Source organism: Ranitomeya imitator, chromosome 2 (genome assembly GCF_032444005.1).
Source record: "Ranitomeya imitator isolate aRanImi1 chromosome 2, aRanImi1.pri, whole genome shotgun sequence".
Taxonomy (NCBI): Eukaryota; Metazoa; Chordata; class Amphibia; order Anura; family Dendrobatidae; genus Ranitomeya; species Ranitomeya imitator.
The window spans coordinates 736,210,990-736,230,137 of NC_091283.1; the positions used below are offsets into that span (position 1 = coordinate 736,210,990).

Consider the following 19,148-nt stretch of genomic DNA (forward strand, 5'->3'; position numbering starts at 1 on the left):
TTGGGAGATGTAACAAGAACCTTTCTACAGTCTTCACTTGTCTTTAGGTACCTTCACACTGAACAACTTTCCAACGAGAACGACAGCGATCCGTGACGTTGCAGCGTCCTGGATAGCGATCTCGTTGTGTTTGACACGCAGCAGCGATCTGGATCCTGCTGTGACATTGCTGGTCGTCGCTGAAAGTCCGGAACTTTATTTGGTCGTCAGGTCGGCGTGATTCGTCATGTTTGACAGCAAAAGCAACGATGCCTGCAATGGTTTTCAATGGAGCGAACAACCAGTGAGAACGATAAGTACGTCCCTGTATCGCTCCTGCATCGTTCTGCTGTTGCCGTCTTTGACGTCTCCTAGCGACCTAAACAGCGACGCTGCAGCGATCGGCTCGTTGTCTATATCGCTGCAGCGTCGCTAAATGTGACGGTACCTTTTGTTACTAGATACTTGGAAACCAGTATGGGGCTTTTTTTGCATTGTCATTCCTTTATTTCTCCTGAAAATATATGAATAAACTGACAAATGGCTGATACCATTCATGCTGTCCTTCCCAGAATTGCTGACCTTCCCTGGCTCTAATCTCTTGCTACTGCTGTCATGTTCAGGAGTCAGTGAGGGTGTCTGGTGACAGAAGATGGATGCGGAGCCAGTGCTGGAGGCGGCACCGAGGTCCTTGTGCATCACATCCGATAGGAGCAATGCAGTCAGCTCATAATGCCTCCAGACCAGCAGGAAAGTGCCTCCCCTGTCCCTGGGGCCCGGTTATCAGGAGGAAAAGAGGTTGGGCCCGAAGTGTGTGAGACTTGCTGCCAGCGTGTCAGTCAGTCCGAGCCCTCCCTCCTTGCCTCTGCTCACCGGGCCCCTTACACAAGGGTAGTACTGCCCAGATGGTGGCCCTGAATGCAGTCACAAATGGGTAGATGGGACAATGGGGCCCGTTTTACACTGGATTGAAAGATTGACAGATTAAAGACGTCACACACGTGAAAACTAGAAGAAATACAGAAACATAAAGGATCAAAATATAATACAATATATACACCACGTTCCAAATTATTATGCAAATTACATTTTTCTCAGATTTTCCTAAATGGTCAGCGCAAATGACAGTCAGTCTAATAAAAGTCATGACCCGTTAGAGTATACATCGAATTTTATTGAAGAAACCTCCCAATAATAGTATAATCTCCACAATGAATAAAAACTCAAAATGCACTGTTCCAAATTATTAGGCACAGTAGAATTTCTAAACATTTGATATGTTTTAAAGAACTGAAAATGCTCATTTGTGGAATTTGCAGCATTAGGAGGTCACATTCACTGAACAAAAAAGCTATTTAACTCCAAAACATCCTAACAGGCCAAGTTACATGTTAACCTAGGAACCCTTCTTTGATATCACCTTCACAATTCTTTCATCCATTGAACTTGTGAGTTTTTGGAGAGTTTCTGCTTGTGTTTCTTTGCATGAAGTAGGAATAGCCTCCCAGAGCTGCTGTTTTGATGTGAACTGCCTCCCACCCTCATAGATCTTTTGCTTGATGGATACTCCAAAGGTTCTCTATAGGGTTGAGGTCAGGGGAAGATGGTGGGCACACCATGAGTTTATCTCCTTTTATGCCCATAGCAGCCAATGACTCAGAGGTATTCTTTGCAGCATGAGATGGTGCATTGTCATGCATGAAGATGACTTTGTTCCTGAAGGCACGTTTCTGCTTTTTATACAATGGAAGAAAGTTGTCAGTCAGAACCGCTATATACTTTGCAGAGGACCTTCAGGAACCTTAACGGGCCCTACCAGCTGTTTCTCCATGATTCCAGCCCAAAACATGACTCCTCCACCTCCTTGCTGACGTCGCAGCCTTGTTGGGACATGGTGGCCATCCACCAACCATCCACTACTCCATCCATCTGGACCATTCAGGGTTGCTCAACACTCATCAGTAAACAAGACTGTTTGAAAATTAGTCTTCATGTAAGTCTGGGCCCACTGCAACCGTTTCTGCTTGTGAACACTGTTTAGGGGTGGTGTAGTAGTAGCAGTAGCAGTACCACTGCCTTCAAATTACTTTGCTGCAGGTACTCTCTTAATCCAATGAATTTGTCTGGCACAAACCTTCCTCATTATGCCTTTATCTGCATGAACTCAGTCTGTGCTCTGTTTCAGTCACAAATCTCTTCACAGTATGATGATCACTCTTAAATTTTCGTGAAATGTCTAATGTTTTCATACCTTGTCCAAGGCATTGCACTATTTAACGCCTTTCAGCCGCAGAGAAATCCTTTTTATTTCCCATATTGCTTGAAACCTATGGCCTGCTTAATAATGTGGAACATAATTTTTAAGTAGTTTTCCTTTTAATTAGAATCACCTGGAAAACTAATTATCACATGTGTTTAAGATTGATTTCAGTGAGCCCTGAGACACAATACCATCCATGAGTTTATTTGAAAAACAAAACAATTAAATCTTTGACACTTACATCCAATTTGCATAATACTTTGGAACACAGTTTATATATTATATACAGTAGTTTATCTCTATCTATCTATCTACAGTTGTGCTCAAAAGTTTACATACCCCAGCAGAATTTTTCCTTTCCTGGCCTTTTTTTCAGAGACTATGGATGATAACACCAAAACTTTTTTATCCACTCATTCTTAAGAAAAAATGTACAGCACATGCTGCATTCTACTACAGAACACAATTTATTATATATTTCAGGAGTCAGTCCATTTTATACCAACTCCACCAAAATGGACACACTCCACGACTCCGACTCCACAGCCCTGGAAAAGAGAAGAATTAGTGGGTAGAAGGGCAATTGAACTCTAGTGCCACCTATTTGGAAGTAGTAATCCTAAAAGTCACTATCTACCCTTTAACGAGCCTTGCCATATGAACTTGAGTAAAAGTCAAACTCGACGTAACGCCTTAGCTCCCTCTAAGAAGCCTCTCACCTAGCCAAATCACATCTCATACTTTGCACTGACTAGAGGAAATAACCTGACACAGCTCGTCTGCAAATTGAGATTCTGGTTTGGCTTTAAGCCTGAGGTATATGGCAATGCTTCTTCAAGGCTAGATGTTGACTTTTAGGAATTCTATTTTCCAATAGGTGACACTAGAGTTCTAGTCCACTTCCTCTCTGAAGAGCCAATTTGTGTATTTAATTTCTCAGAGGAGCATGCAAGGCCTTGTAAGGAGGATGACCAGGCTGCAAGTACCTGTATTGAGCCGGGTCCAGAACTGTTGAGGCTGCATCCCCTGTTTCCTGGGGGAAGGAATAGGGGACCAGACAGGCCCCATGACCCAGGATGAGGGGGCGTGATTAGAGAGAAAACTCAGCTGGAAGCTGAGGGAGAAAGCGCGCGAAGCTGCAGAGAGGCCTCCCCACCGTCAGCGTGCGAACAGCAGGGCAGGCAGCGCGCACCGCACCCAAACCGCTGGCGCTGCAACGGACTGCAGCAGACAGACCCGGTGACCTAGAGAAATCGGGTGCAGGATTGCCATCTGCACCCTGATTTACCATGGTATATCTGCCGGGCCAAGTTGGGCTCAGACAGTGACGGAGTCCGCTGCAATAATAAGGAAAGAGCGAGGAGCCCTGTTCAGCTAAGCGCCGCACGTCAGCCTAAGAGCCAGGGCAGAGTTCGGGACCACGTTGGAGAAGCAGCGCGCCAGTGGTTGTCGGCGCTTCAGTCTTGGCGGGAACAGGCAGTGCGCAGCATAGAGAGAAAAGTGCAGCGCACCCCGTAGTTGACAGGGATTGAGGTGCTGTGTGCTTTGTGACCGTGAGTAAAGCGCACGTGCCGCAAAGAGAGAAACTAGTACTGGATAGACTTTTGTAACCCACCTTACCAGCATATACTTTCCCACACACGGGAGACCCTGATTGTGCTGAGTCCTTGTTTGCTCCGGCCGCATATATTCATGGACTAGGGGCTCAGTGGAAGGTACCTGAGACCGACCTCTGCCGCCAGAAGACGTTACCAGCTGAACCTTCTTGTACCAACACTGCGCCAGCCGTTGTTGGCTCTATTGACTTCTTAGCAGAATTCACAGTCTGAGGAATTACTGCCACATTAAAGGGAATCTGTCACCTAATTTTGAGCATATAAACTGCGGCCACCGCCATCAGGGGCTTATCTACAGCATTCTATAATGCTGTAGATAAGCCCCCGAAGTAACCTGAAAAAGAAGTTTGATTATACTCACCCAGGGGCGGCCCCGGTGCAGTCCGGTCCGATGGGCGCCGCATGTCTGGGTCTGGCGCCTCCCATCTTCATGCGATAACGTCCTCTTCTTTGCTTCCTGTCGCGGCTCCGGCGCAGGCGTACTTTGTCTGCCCTGTTGAGGGCAGCGTAAAGTACTGCAGTGCGCAGGTGCTGGGCCTCTCTGACCTTTCCCGGCGCCTGCGCACTGCAGTACTTTGCTTTACCCTCAAAAGGGCAGACAAAGTACGCCTGCGCCGGAGCGGCGACAGGAAGCAAGGAAGAGGACGTCATTGCATGAAGATGGGAGGCACTGGACCCGGACCGCGACGCCCATTGGAGGACCGGACCACATCGGGACCCCCCCTTCCCCCCCTGGTGAGTATAATATAACTTGTTTTTCTTATCTTTCAGGTTACATTGGGGGCTTATCTACAGCATTACAGAATGCTGTAGATAAGCCCCTGATGCCGGTGGCTACAGTTTATAGGCCCAAAATTAGGTGACAGATGCCTTTTAGTGTACAAAGGCACTGCCTTTACTGAATCTACTGTTATGTTTTTTGTTTTTTTTTCCAACCCTGCATATCATTTTGCCATTGAACCGTTCATTCTGCCATTTAACTATTTAATTCCCCATTCAAACTGTTTGCCTCCCTGGATGAAGTATCCCCCTGTTCAAGTAAAATTGTTAACCCATGCTCCGCCTCCTATCTGTCACTGCATCGCACAACCTGCTCACAGCCTCCTCACTCTGACATGTCAGGCTAGGCATGTCACTTTCCACAAGAAAAATGTTACCTCTTAGATCCCCCGGGATAGAAGGGCAAAATGATCAATTGTAAGTACACAGTGCTATATAATAAGATGATTGCAATATATTAAGAGGATACACATTTTGTTGGGAGGAGTAGTGCCTCTTTAAGACTACAGCATAGCTTACATTTGGTTGTCTTTCAGGAGAAAACAGTAACCATATAAGCTTACGTTTTGTCATGGTTGTATTTGAAATGATGAGAATGATGTATTTCTAAGATATCTAAAGTGCTTAGCCTCTGTTACATATTGGATTTCTCTATTATGTGCAGCAGATTCCTGCTTATACTAATTACAGACTGTAGCATAGTAATAGAAAATTCTCCATGTCTAATATAACTTTTCTTAACCTTTTATCTTCCAGGACTACTTCGAAAGTTACTTTTCTATTGCCTCATCCATACCATCGGTGCCATGCCTCATCCTGAATTTCTACCTTGTAAACAGGTAAAGTCTATGTGAGCAAAATTCAGCACTTTAATACTTTACTACTGTAGAATAACTGTTAAAGTATCTTTTGCATTTGTTTGTTGCATTAAGGGTATGTGCAGATGATCAGTAATCACTGCGGGTTTGACGCCATGTACTTATGCAGGGTCAAACCCAGTGGCCAGATGTTACAGCATAGTGGATGGGATTTCAAGAAATCCCATGTCCACTATGTGTCCATAGATGCCCGGGGCTCACCCGCAGAGACTAACATGCAGCGCGTCTTTCCAGACCACAGCATGTCAATTTCTAGGACTAGACTAGTGTCTACGCAAAATAAATTTCACCAATAGAATGCATTGAACGAGGTAAATCTGCACGGCTCAGTGAACACAGAGGATTCACCTGCTTTCAATAGACTGCAGCGCTTTGGACACAGCGAACATGTGCTGAGTATAAAGCTCTACTACTTCCAGAGAAATGTAACAGATAAATGGAATTGCTAATCCAGTGCATTCCTGTTTCAAAAGGAAAGCCCTATTGATTACACCATTTTTTTTTTTTAGAGCGGAAGAAAAGTTCTGCATTCATTATATATTGATATACAGTGGGGCAAAAAAGTATTTAGTCAGTCAGCAATAGTGCAAGTTCCACCACTTAAAAAGATGAGAGGCGTCTGTAATTTACATCATAGGTAGACCTCAACTATGGGAGACAAACTGAGAAAAAAAAGATCCAGAAAATCACATTGTCTGTTTTTTTAACATTTTATTTGCATATTATGGTGGAAAATAAGTATTTGGTCAGAAGCTAAATTTCATCTCAATACTTTGTAATATATCCTTTGTTGGCAATGACAGAGGTCAAACGTTTTCTGTAAGTCTTCACAAGGTTGCCACACACTGTTGTTGGTATGTTGGCCCATTCCTCCATGCAGATCTCCTCTAGAGCAGTGATGTTTTTGGCTTTTCGCTTGGCAACACGGACTTTCAACTCCCTCCAAAGGTTTTCTATAGGGTTGAGATCTGGAGACTGGCTAGGCCACTCCAGGACCTTGAAATGCTTCTTACGAAGCCACTCCTTCGTTGCCCTGGCGGTGTGCTTTGGATCATTGTCATGTTGAAAGACCCAGCCACGTTTCATCTTCAATGCCCTTGCTGATGGAAGGAGGTTTGCACTCAAAATCTCACGATACATGGCCCCATTCATTCTTTCATGTACCCGGATCAGTCGTCCTGGCCCCTTTGCAGAGAAACAGCCCCAAAGCATGATGTTTCCACCACCATGCTTTACAGTAGGTATGGTGTTTGATGGATGCAACTCAGTATTCTTTTTCCTCCAAACACGACAAGTTGTGTTTCTACCAAACAGTTCCAGTTTGGTTTCATCAGACCATAGGACATTCTCCCAAAACTCCTCTGGATCATCCAAATGCTCTCTAGCAAACTTCAGACGGGCCTGGACATGTACTGGCTTAAGCAGTAGGACACGTCTGGTACTGCAGGATCTGAGTCCATGGTGGCGTAGTGTGTTACTTATGGTAGGCCTTGTTACATTGGTCCCAGCTCTCTGCAGTTCATTCACTAGGTCCCCCCGCGTGGTTCTGGGATTTTTGCTCACCGTTCTTGTGATCATTCTGACCCCACGGGGTGGGATTTTGCGTGGAGCCCCAGATCGAGGGAGATTATCAGTGGTCTTGTATGTCTTCCATTTTCTAATTATTGCTCCCACTGTTGATTTCTTCACTCCAAGCTGGTTGGCTATTGCAGATTCAGTCTTCCCAGCCTGGTGCAGGGCTACAATTTTGTTTCTGGTGTCCTTTGACAGCTCTTTGGTCTTCACCATAGTGGAGTTTGGAGTCAGACTGTTTGAGGGTGTGCACAGGTGTCTTTTTATACTGATAACAAGTTTAAACAGGTGCCATTACTACAGGTAATGAGTGGAGGAAAGAGGAGACTCTTAAAGAAGAAGTTACAGGTCTGTGAGAGCCAGAAATCTTGATTGATTGTTTCTGACCAAATACTTATTTTCCACCATAATATGCAAATAAAATGATAAAAAAACAGACAATGTGATTTTCTGGATTTTTTTTTCTCAGTTTGTCTCCCATAGTTGAGGTCTACCTATGATGTAAATTACAGACGCCTCTCATCTTTTTAAGTGGTGGAACTTGCACTATTGCTGACTGACTAAATACTTTTTTGCCCCACTGTAGATGTATGTGTGTGTGTATGTCTGTGATTGGCATCTGCACCGTCGCAGCTACAGCCACAAAATTTTGCACAGTCACACGTCTGGACCCCAAGAGCGTCATAGGCTATGTTGTGAGGTGAAATTTTAACCCCGCGCTTTCCAATTTACCAAACAATTTTGCTCCTATCTACACAATGGGGAAAAAGTGAAAGGAAAAGTGTTGGAGACGTTGCAGCTACAGCCACAAAATTTTGCACAGTCACACGTCTGGACCCCGAGAGCTTATACAGTATACAAATGACCAACAGCACTCACTCCTGAGGGCGCTCGTTCTAAGTCCAGGGAACCCTCCTGGGAAAGTACACATCCAACAAATGGGAAGAACAGCTCTCCAAACGGGTGTTATCCAGTAGAAAAGAACTTTATTCCATCCTGTCATGTGCTGCTCCCATCCTGCACCCCGGTTCTGTCATGTGCTGCAAGTAACAAATAGCTGTGGCATGAAGTGCCACAGCCTCATGCCACAGCAATTTGTTACTTGCGCCACCTGATTCCTTTCCGCCGCCATTTTCTTGGTCCTCACAGGGTAAAAGAAAGTTCTACTTCCGCACTGCCCCGATAATCTGACCCCAATGTGCACAGCAGCAAAAACCACATGCAAAGGGCGTATATGGCTGATAATTTCCTTTTCATTACCAACGGGGTGCTGCATCCAACAAAAGCATACAGAGTTCATAAAGGAAAAACGAGGAAAAAGATTGGAGCGCACTTACCCAGGTAAAATAGTCACCACTTTATTAGGACTTTGTACAAAAAGCAGGGAAGGGAGTGGATAAAGATCGGACGACGGCCGTTTCGTGCAGAGTGGCACTTCAACGGGTCCTACGGCTGAATGAATGCAGGGAGGATTTTATAGGAAAAAAAAACCTCCTCCCTGCACACAGCACATGGGTGGGAGTAACCACCACTGATAGAAACATGAACGAAGGTGCAATAAAAACAACAAAACCAATTAAAATCAAACTCTGAGAGCTACACTTGAAACAACACTGAACGGAACCTATAGTACAATTAACTATCTACAAGAACACAGACATGTCTAGCTTTTCATTCATACCAAGCGGTCCAGCTGCGTCTGCACGAAGAATCCATCTGGCCTCCCTGCATAGTAGGAGGCGGTGCATATCTCCTCCCCCCTCTGACAGAGTAACCTGTTCTAATCCAGCGAACCGCAGCACCTGCACATTGCCTGCGTGGTAAGTCTTGACATGGTCTATTAATCGAGGAGCCCCCTTGCCGGTCCTCACAGAGTTAAAATGCTCTCTAACCTGTATGAACATTGGCCGAATAGTCTTGCCAATGTAAAAGAAGCCGCAAGGGCAGAAAATGACATAGACTACATACGTAGTTCTACAAGATATGAAATCGCGCACTGCGTGCTGTATGTGCCCCACTGTAATCGTACTACCGACATGGTGATAAATACAGAAATTGCAACGCCCGCACTTGAAGTTACCTTTTGGTCTATTAAGAGACAGCCAATTGCTGTGATCTGATACAAAACGATTGCGGACCAAACAGTCCTTAATATTTTTGCTGCGGCGACTAGCAAACAGTGGTCCCCTATCCACTATTTCTTTTAAATCGTTATCTTGTCTCAAGATCTGCCAATTTTTCCGAACAGAGCAGCTGTTCGGAAAAATTGGCAGATCTTGAGACAAGATAACGATTTAAAAGAAATAGTGGATAGGGGACCACTGTTTGCTAGTCGCCGCAGCAAAAATATTAAGGACTGTTTGGTCCGCAATCGTTTTGTATCAGATCACAGCAATTGGCTGTCTCTTAATAGACCAAAAGGTAACTTCAAGTGCGGGCGTTGCAATTTCTGTATTTATCACCATGTCGGTAGTACGATTACAGTGGGGCACATACAGCACGCAGTGCGCAATTTCATATCTTGTAGAACTACGTATGTAGTCTATGTCATTTTCTGCCCTTGCGGCTTCTTTTACATTGGCAAGACTATTCGGCCAATGTTCATACAGGTTAGAGAGCATTTTAACTCTGTGAGGACCGGCAAGGGGGCTCCTCGATTAATAGACCATGTCAAGACTTACCACGCAGGCAATGTGCAGGTGCTGCGGTTCGCTGGATTAGAACAGGTTACTCTGTCAGAGGGGGGAGGAGATCTGCACCGCCTCCTCCTACGCAGGGAGGCCAGATAATAATAATAATAATAATAATTTTTATTTATATAGCGCCAACATATTCCGCAGCGCTTTACAAATTATAGAGGGGACTTGTACAGACAATAGACATTACAGCATAACAGAAATACAGTTCAAAACAGATACCAGGAGGAATGAGAGCCCTGCTCGCAAGCTTACAAACTATGAGGAAAAGGGGAGACACGAGAGGTGGATGGTAACAATTGCTTTAGATATTCGGACCGACCATAGTGTAAGGCTCGGGTGTTCATGTAAAGCTGCATATGGATGATGGATTCTTCGTGCAGACGCAGCTGGACCGCTTGGTATGAATGAAAAGCTAGACATGTCTGTGTTCTTGTAGATAGTTAATTGTACTATAGGTTCCGTTCAGTGTTGTTTCAAGTGTAGCTCTCAGAGTTTGATTTTAATTGGTTTTGTTGTTTTTATTGCACCTTCGTTCATGTTTCTATCAGTGGTGGTTACTCCCACCCATGTGCTGTGTGCAGGGAGGAGTTTTTTTTTTTTTTTTCCTATAAAATCCTCCCTGCATTCATTCAGCCGTAGGACCCGTTGAAGTGCCACTCTGCACGAAACGGCCGTCGTCCGATCTTTATCCACTCCCTTCCCTGCTTTTTGTACAAAGTCCTAATAAAGTGGTGACTATTTTACCTGGGTAAGTGCGCTCCAATCTTTTTCCTCGTTTTTCCTTTATTTTCTTGGTCCTCCTGCTGGCGGAATCGGCGCCTGCGCAGTACGCGCTTTCCAGCGCCATTTTCTTGAAGAAACACTGCAGTGTGTCTTCAAGAAAATGGCGCCGGAAAGCGCGGACTGCGCAGGCGCCGATTCCGGCAGCAGGACCAAGAAAATGGCGGAGGAAAGGAATCAGGCGGCGTAAGTAACAAATTGCTGTGGCATGAAGTGCCACAGCTTCATGCCACAGCAATTTGTTACTTACGCCATTTGTTGTGTCTTCCTCCACGTAGGATGCTGTGTGGATTCCAACATACGGCTAAACCTTCATCCACATCCCAGAAAACAGACTGTGTTGATGCTTAAGTCTTATTTATTAGGGTGATGATAACCAAAACTATAATGTTGAACAACAATGATGGACAGTATTCATAGTAGATGATCGAATAGTGAATGATGTTGATGTACAAGGTGGATGTTCAGTGAATAATCATAGTGAATGACTGATCATAGTGGATGGCTGATCATAGTGGATGACTGGTGAAAAACTGTAAAGAATAACAGCATTTCAGTATAAGCACATACAGGGTGCAATCACATAAATAACTGGGACATTACAGCAGAAATTATACAGAGTGCATTACACAGTAATTCTAACAGCACTGCCCTATTCTATACAAGATGCATCTATCTAAATGCAGAGTACACATTAACCTAACTGCAAGCTGCAAAGCACAATCTGCCTAACTATATTTGACTATAGGAGCTGCATAAGGCTTAAATACTAACACAAACATAAGATGCATTAAACCTTTATAAACGTACCGAGATCCGTTAGGACAGGGGTAAGAAAGTAAGCGAGACAGGAGCACGTGTGCCTCTCTTCAGACCAGAGGAAAATGGCTACTGAAGCTTGTCTTCCACAAAAAGAATGAGGGCGGAACTTACCCAGAAGACATTGCTGTTCTGAGTGAAAGGTTGGTAAACATGAAAAGTAGTCAACTGATGACCTCCAGTGGCCACAACTTGAATTACAAGATAATTAACTTTCTGCACAATAAGATGGGCAGAACACCATTCCTTTCCGCTCATTTTCTTCGTCCTCCTGCTGCCGGAATCGGCGCCTGCGCAGTCCGCGCTTTCCGGCGCCATTTTCTTGAAGACATACCTGCAGTGTGTCTTCAAGAAAATGGCGCTGGAAAGCGCGGACTGCGCAGGCGCCGATTCCGGCAGCAGGAATCGGCGCCTGCGCAGTCCGCACTTTCCGGCGCCATTTTCTTGAAGACACACTGCAGGGCGCAGGCGCCGATTCCGGCAGAAGGACAAAGGAATCAGGCGGCGTAAGTAACAAATTGCTGTGGCATAAGTGCCACAGCTTCATGCCACAGCAATTTGTTACTTACGCCATTCCTTTCCGCCCATTTTCTTCGTCCTCCTGCTGCCGGTATCGGCGCCTGCGCAGTCCGCGCTTTCCGGCGCCATTTTCTTGAAGACACACCTGCAGTGTGTCTTCAAGAAAATGGCGCCGGAAAGCGCGGACTGCGCAGGCGCCGATTCCGGCAGCAGGAGGACGAAGAAAATGGGCGGGGCGGAAAGGAATGGCGTAAGTAACAAATTGCTGTGGCATGCAGTGCCACAGCATAATCAGGGCGCAAATATGTGCACGGTGTCCCCCTGCTCCCGGCAGTCCGCTCCTTCCGACGCCATTTTTTTTTCCTGACACTATAATGTAACGCTAGGAGCGTCGCGCCTGCGCAGTCTATAAAGGCTTCGGACAGAGTGACGCTCCCAGTGTTATATTATAGAGATATATATAATATATATATCTACTATATATATTTATATATCTACTATATAATTGTCTTAGGGTCACTTCCGTCTTTCTGTCTGTCCTTCTCTCTGTCCTTCTGTCATTCTGTCACGGATATTCATTGGTCGCGGCCTCTGTCATGGAATCCAAGTCGCTGATTGGTCGTGGCAAAACTCCCACGACCATTGCCACGACCAATCAGCGACGGGCGCAGTCCGGTGGCAACATGGCCGCTCCTTCCTCCCCGCAGTCAGCGCTCACACAGGGTTAATGGCAGCGCTAATGGACCACATTATGCCGCGGTGTAACGCACTCCATTAACGCTGCTATTAACCCTGTGTGACCAACTTTTTTACTATTGATGCTGCCTATGCAGCCTCAATAGTAAAAATATCTAATGTTAAAAATAATTTAAAAAAAATAAAAAATGATCATATACTCACCTTCCGCCGCCTTTCCCGCTCCTCGTGACGCCCCGGTGACCGCTCCATGCAAGCGGCAGGTTCCGGTGGCAAGGATGGTATACGACAAGGACCTGCCATGACGTCACGGTCATGTGACCGCGGCATCATCACAAGTCTTTTGCCCATACCAACTGGGACCGGAAGCCACCGCGTGCACCGCACACAGGGCCAGGACTTCAACGGGCTTTCGGAGGCTGACTATATGTTTATTTTTTATTTTAAGGCTGTATACTCCGTCGCTGTGCAATATACTACGTGGCTGGGCAATATACTACGTGGCTGGGCAATATACTACGTGGCTGGGCAATATACTACGTGACTGGGCAATATACTACGTGGACATGCATATTCTAGAACACCCGATGCGTTAGAATCGGGCCACCATCTAGTATACAGTTATATCAAAAAGTTTGGGCACCCCTATTAATCTTAAGCTTAATGTTTTATAAAAATTGTTTTTTTGCAACAACTATTTCAGTTTCATATATCTAATAACTGTTGGACACAGTAATGTTTCTGCCTTGAAATGAGGTTTATTGTACTAACAGAAAATGTGCAATCTGCATTCAAACAAAATTTGACTGGTGCATAAGTATGGGCACCCCACCAGAAAAGTGACATTAATATTTAGTAGATCCTCCTTTTGCAAAAACAACAGCCTCTAGTCGCTTCCTGTAGCTTTTAATGAGTTCCTGGATCCTGGATGAAGGTATTTTTGACCATTCCTCTTTACAAAACAATTCCAGTTCAGTTAAGTTTGATGGTCGCCGAGCATGGACAGCCCTCTTCAAATGATCCCACAGATGTTCAATGATATTCATGATAACTTTTTCATATAACTGTATGTCATGATAAAAGATTCTCAGAATCACTGGGATACGTTGAAGCGAGTTATTACCTCATAAAGTGACACTGGTCAGAACTGTAAAAGTTTGCTTGGTCAGGAAGGTGAAAATTGCCTTGGGGAGTGGAGGGGTAATGGAGAGACACTCCCAGAAGAGAAAAATCTGAAACTTGGATCCGATTTCAAGTTACATATCATGGGCTGAAAATGAAAAAAATGTGTTTTATCCCTGGAAAAAACAAATATATATATCTGCTTTTTTCCAGTTTCTCTGAAAAACTGTAGGTGAATGTATTGATTAGTGCCTCAGTACAGTCCTAAAAGGTAATGCAGATTGGGACAATTTCGGACTGTAATCTATAGTAATAAGTGGGGATGGACGCGTCCCAGAACACGGCCTCAGTCTCCCCAGAGGAGCGGCAGTGTGAAGCTGGGGCTTTGGCACTAATGTATTTTCAGCTTGGGGTAAAGAAAATAAGTGAGATGTTTATCTCAAATTCTAAAGTAGAAGAAAAGTGTAATCTTGTTTTATTACTCTATTTATTGGTGAGTCCCCATCATGCTTCCAGCGTCTGATCGGCCTGTATCAGTGTTCACAGACATCTAATTAGCCGGCACTGATGGTAGACGTGGCAGTGCACTCAGACCTAGGTCTGTATCCCCGAGCTGAGGTTATTAACATCCAGCTGCTGTCACACGAACAAATGTCTTAAAATAGGCATCAAACCCACAAGTGGATGCAGGAGGCTTAAAAACAACACTTGCTAACAATGTGATTGCAGGAAGGCAGAAAATCAAGATTTGGCCTAAAGTTTCCCCCTCACCCAGGAACCTAGACAAGAAAGAAGCGTATTTATTTACCAGCCATAATTGGCTGTCATTAAAATTCTGGAGGTGTCATTGTGTGCGGAGGCACTGACTCACCAGACAGGTATGAACATTGCCATTAACTCTTCACTACACGGCAGATCTCGGCTTTAACATCTCAGCACAGTTCAGACCCCAAACTGCTGGGTGACATGCAGAAGTCGGTGTATGTCCACCTTTGACATGTCAAGGCTGTTTAATCCCCCAATAACCGCCAATATGTTTTTTTTACTGACCTGAGATGTAAGAGGTTAGCATCCCCCCATAGGTGACAATCCTGTAGCTATCAGCTGTACACTATAGCTGACAACTTGCTGCATTAGCCACGATCAGTATTGGCACCGTCCATATCTGTTTAACCCCTTAGATGCTGCTGTCAATAGTAACTATATCATGTGAATGGTTAAAAGAGTGTGGGGGCCTTAGAGTCTGCCGGCTGTTGTGACCTGTTCAGAAGTTAGCGACATTTAGGTGGTAAAAATACACTTTTTCATTCCTTTCATGTCACTTTGCATTAATTCCTGAAAATCACCTAAAGGGTAAATAAACTACCTGTCTGCAGTTTTCAGTATGTCAGGGGGTGCTGTTTTTCAAATGGTATCATTTTAGGAGGTTTCCCAATATATGGGACCCCCAAAGTTACTTCAAACCTGGATGGGTCCCTAAAAAACTAAATTTTGTAAATTTCTTTGAAAAAAATGAAAAATTGATGCTACATTTTTAAACCTCCTAAAATGCGAACAAAATAAAATATAATTTTACAATTTTGCAGATGTAAAGCAGATGTGAGGAAAATGTTATTTATTAATGTTTTCCTGTCGTATCACCCTCTGGATTAAAGGGATAATCATTCAAAGCTTGAAAATTGCAATTCTTTTTTTACATTTTTGTAAAATTTCTGAATTTTTTTTTATAAATAAATACAAAACATATCAACTTAAATTTACCATCATAAATTATAATGTGCAATGAAAAACAAATCTCTGAATCACTGGGATTTGTTGAAGCGTTCCAGAGTTATTACTACATAAAGTGACACTGGTCAGATTTCAAAAATTTGGCTCCGTCACTAAGGGTTTATAGGGTTTTATTCTAGGATATGGCAAATATTGTCCGTGGCTGAGGCTGGGGTGAATGGGATAAAGTAATAGAAGACCAACTACTCACCTCTTAACTTTCCCACTTGATTTTCTATTTTATTCATTTCGTCCCCTTATGTAATTGTTCCATATTTTATGAAAACCTCTTTAATGGGTTGAGCATTAAAAGGATTGTCCTGTAAAGAGAAGGTATCACCAGTCCACAGGAGAGGTAATATGGTATAGGTCGCTAGCCGACCAATCAGCAAAGTAGGACACTATTATACCCATTAGAATGGAGTGGCAGTGCCACTCTATTCATTCTCTCTAGGACCGCTCAGGTTTTCCCGGCATCTTCATAGAGTGTGAACAGAGTGATGGTCAGACATGCGCACTACCATTCTAATGGGTATAAAAGTGCCCCAAACTGCCGATCAGTGCTGTTTCCAGCTACCGGACCCCTCCGATCTATAAGTTAACACCTATCATGTGGCTAGGTGATAACTTATTTTCACTGGAGAATCCCTTTAACTTACCAGATAGCTGTAGACAGAGACTTTTCCTTCTGGAGGGAAGCTAATTTGCATATTTTTTCAGACCATCTTCTGTAGAAGGTTGTGTGATATTCCCAATGGCTCCCAGTAGTCACAGAAGAGCTCAGGTTCCCTTGTCTCTCTTTGCGCTGAACATCGGGGAGGGAGTGTGCAGATTTCTATTGGGTTTTTCTTGCCTATCTCATTTAAGTGTGTTTTCCTCTCTTTTTTTGTCTTCTAGGATTTCCTCCCAGGCCAGAATACTGTCATCCTTAGTTGTCATGCTGCTCATCTTTATATTCACCACGGTGCTGGTGAAAGTAGATACGTCTTTCTGGACTCAGGAGTTCTTTGCTGTAACTTTGATATGTGTAGCCGTTCTCAGCGGGGCATCCAACATCCTCACCGCCAGTGTGTTTGGTGTAACCGGACGTTTCCCCATGAAACACTCACAGTCATTAATATCAGGTAACAACATTTGGATAGAATGTGAAACCTCTTTGAGAAGACCACCCAAAACTACATTATAACGTGGTCTCCTAAGGGTTAGGGTTAGCGTCTTCTCAGTGTAGCTGCACAGTATATATCAGAGGTGAATATCTGTCCCTGGATACCTGGTCCGAACAAAGGAGAAGTTTTACTGCATTGATTTACAGAAAATCAAAGGGGGTCTCCACTGCTGGGCTTCAGTGCTTCCAATGTGCTCAGTGCATCGGCCCTGCTCCGGAGCCTGACACTGTGCCAATGCCACCCGAGACCTGCAACCTTTATCGTTGCATGGGATGGAAAGTATGTTTGTGGGAGGCAAAGTGACTGAAAAGTTTAGAATGGTCATTACCAAGGGGGCGTGGCTCGCAGTTTAACAATGCAGAGCAGGCTTAGCACATGTCCCAGAAAGCCTTGTGAGCCACACACCCTTGATAAAGACTGTAAAAATTAGCAATAAATAAAAAGGCCCATGGACCCATGTGGCGGATATCTAAAACAAAAAACAGCATACTCAGGATGAAGGGAATAAAGAACAGCAAAACACAAAACCACTTTTGACCCCTTAAGGACCATCGGTATTTCCATTTTTGCATCTCTGTTTTTTTGCTCCCCCCTCTTACCAGAGCCATAACATTTTTTTTTTTTTTCTGTTAATATGGCCATGTGAGGGCTTGCTTTTTTTTTTTTTGTGGGACGAGCTGTACTTTTGAATGACATGATTGGTTTTCCCAAATAGAACACAATAAAAAGTGAAAAAATTTCAAAGTGCGGTTAAATTGCCAAAAAAAAGTGCAATCATACAAATCTTTTTTTTTTTTACAAGTTCAGACAATTTAACCCCTTCCCAACCTTTGACGCACCGTATGTGTCATGAAAACATGGTCGGATTGTGCTCTTGCAGACCGGGTGAAAGGGTTAACTGTAATTTCACCCGGCCTGCAGGGACAGGGGGAGTTGTACTTTAGCCCAGGGGGGGTGGCTTCGCCCCCCCGTGGCTACAATCGCTCTGATTGGCTGTTGAAAGTGACGTTTCACTTTCAATCAGAGCGATAGTAATATTTCACCAATGAAAATTGGTGAAATATTACAATGCAGCCATGGCCAATGCTGCAATAGCATGGCTGGAGATCGCGATCTGCCCCCCCACCGCCACCGATCTCCTCCCCTCCGATCCTCCGTCCTGTCATCTAGTGTCCCCCGCTCCCCTCCGTTCTCCTGTCCGCTCGCCCCGCTGTCCGCTCCCTCCCACGCTGTCCGATCACCCCCCCCTCATACTTACCGACCTGTGTCCCTCCCGGTGTCCGTCTGTCTGTTCGATGGGCGCCGCCATCTTCCAAAATGGCGTGCGCATGCGCAGTGCGCCCGCCGAATCTGCCGGCCGACAGATACGTTACAGGTACATTTTGATAGAACCTATCTCAGCGATCAAAATAAAAAAAGTAATAAATAAACCCCCCCTTTATCACCCCCATAGGTAGGGACAATAATAAAATAAAGAAAAATGTATTAGGTTCTGTAGAAGGTTAGGTTCTGTAGAAGGACGTTTAGGTTCTGTAGAAGGACGTAGATCTGGGGATTTATTATGATGGAATATAGGCTGAACTGGATGGACAAATGTCTTTTTTCGGCCATACTAACTATGTTACTATGTATTTATGTTTTTCTTTGCCCCACTAGGGTTAGGGTTAGAAGGACTACGTTACACCGCGGCATAAATGCGGTGTAACGTAGTCCGTTACGGCTGCCATTGACAGCAATGTCGGACGCATCACTAGCGCATGCCCACAATGGGCGTGCGCTAGGGATGTGCCGTCATTAAGTGACGGACCCGGAGACGCGGGCTGCAGCGTTTCCGGGTCCGTCACTGCTAGCGCAGATAGAGCTAGCAGATGCTCTATCTGCGCTAGCGCGATGCAAACGTCGGCACTTGCGCTAACAGCAGCCCGTTAGCGTATGTGCTGAACGGGCTGCTGCTATCGCAGTGTGAACCTGGCCTTAGGGTTATGGCTAGAATTAGGGTTAGGGTTAGAATTAGGCTATGTGCACACGGTGCGGATTTGGCTGCGGATCCGCAGCAGATTGGCCGCTGCGGATTCGTAGCAGTTTTCCATCAGGTTTACAGTACCATGTAAACCTATGGAAAACCAAATCCGCTGTGCCCATGGTGTGGAAAATACCACGCGGAAACGCTGTGTTGTGTTTTCCGCAGCATGTCAATTCTTTGTGCGGATTCCGCAGCATTTTACACCTGTTCCTCAATAGGAATCCACAGGTGAAATCCACACAAAAAACACTGGAAATCCGCGGTAAATCCGCAGGTAAAATGCAGTGCCTTTTACCTGCGGATTTTTGAAAAATGGCGCAGAAAAATCTCACACGAATCCGCAACGTGGGCACATAGCCTCAGGGTTAGGGTTGGAATTAGGGCTAGGTTGGAAATAGGGTTAAGATTAGGCAGTGGTTAGGGTTATGGTTAGGGATGTGTTGGGGTTAGGGTTGGGATTAGGGTTGGG

The 19,148-nt window shown here is 44.7% G+C and overlaps 1 protein-coding gene across 2 annotated transcripts in view; it reads left to right on the forward strand.

The window, feature by feature from the left end:
* SLC29A3 (solute carrier family 29 member 3) overlaps window positions 1-19,148 on the forward strand; it is a 94,964-nt gene that overhangs the window by 17,879 nt on the left and 57,937 nt on the right. For both annotated transcript variants that reach the window (XM_069753212.1, XM_069753213.1), the window contains exons 3-4: window positions 5,392-5,474; window positions 16,388-16,614. In XM_069753212.1, the coding sequence (XP_069609313.1) occupies window positions 5,392-5,474; window positions 16,388-16,614 (310 nt within the window). The remainder of the gene's footprint in view (window positions 1-5,391; window positions 5,475-16,387; window positions 16,615-19,148) is intronic.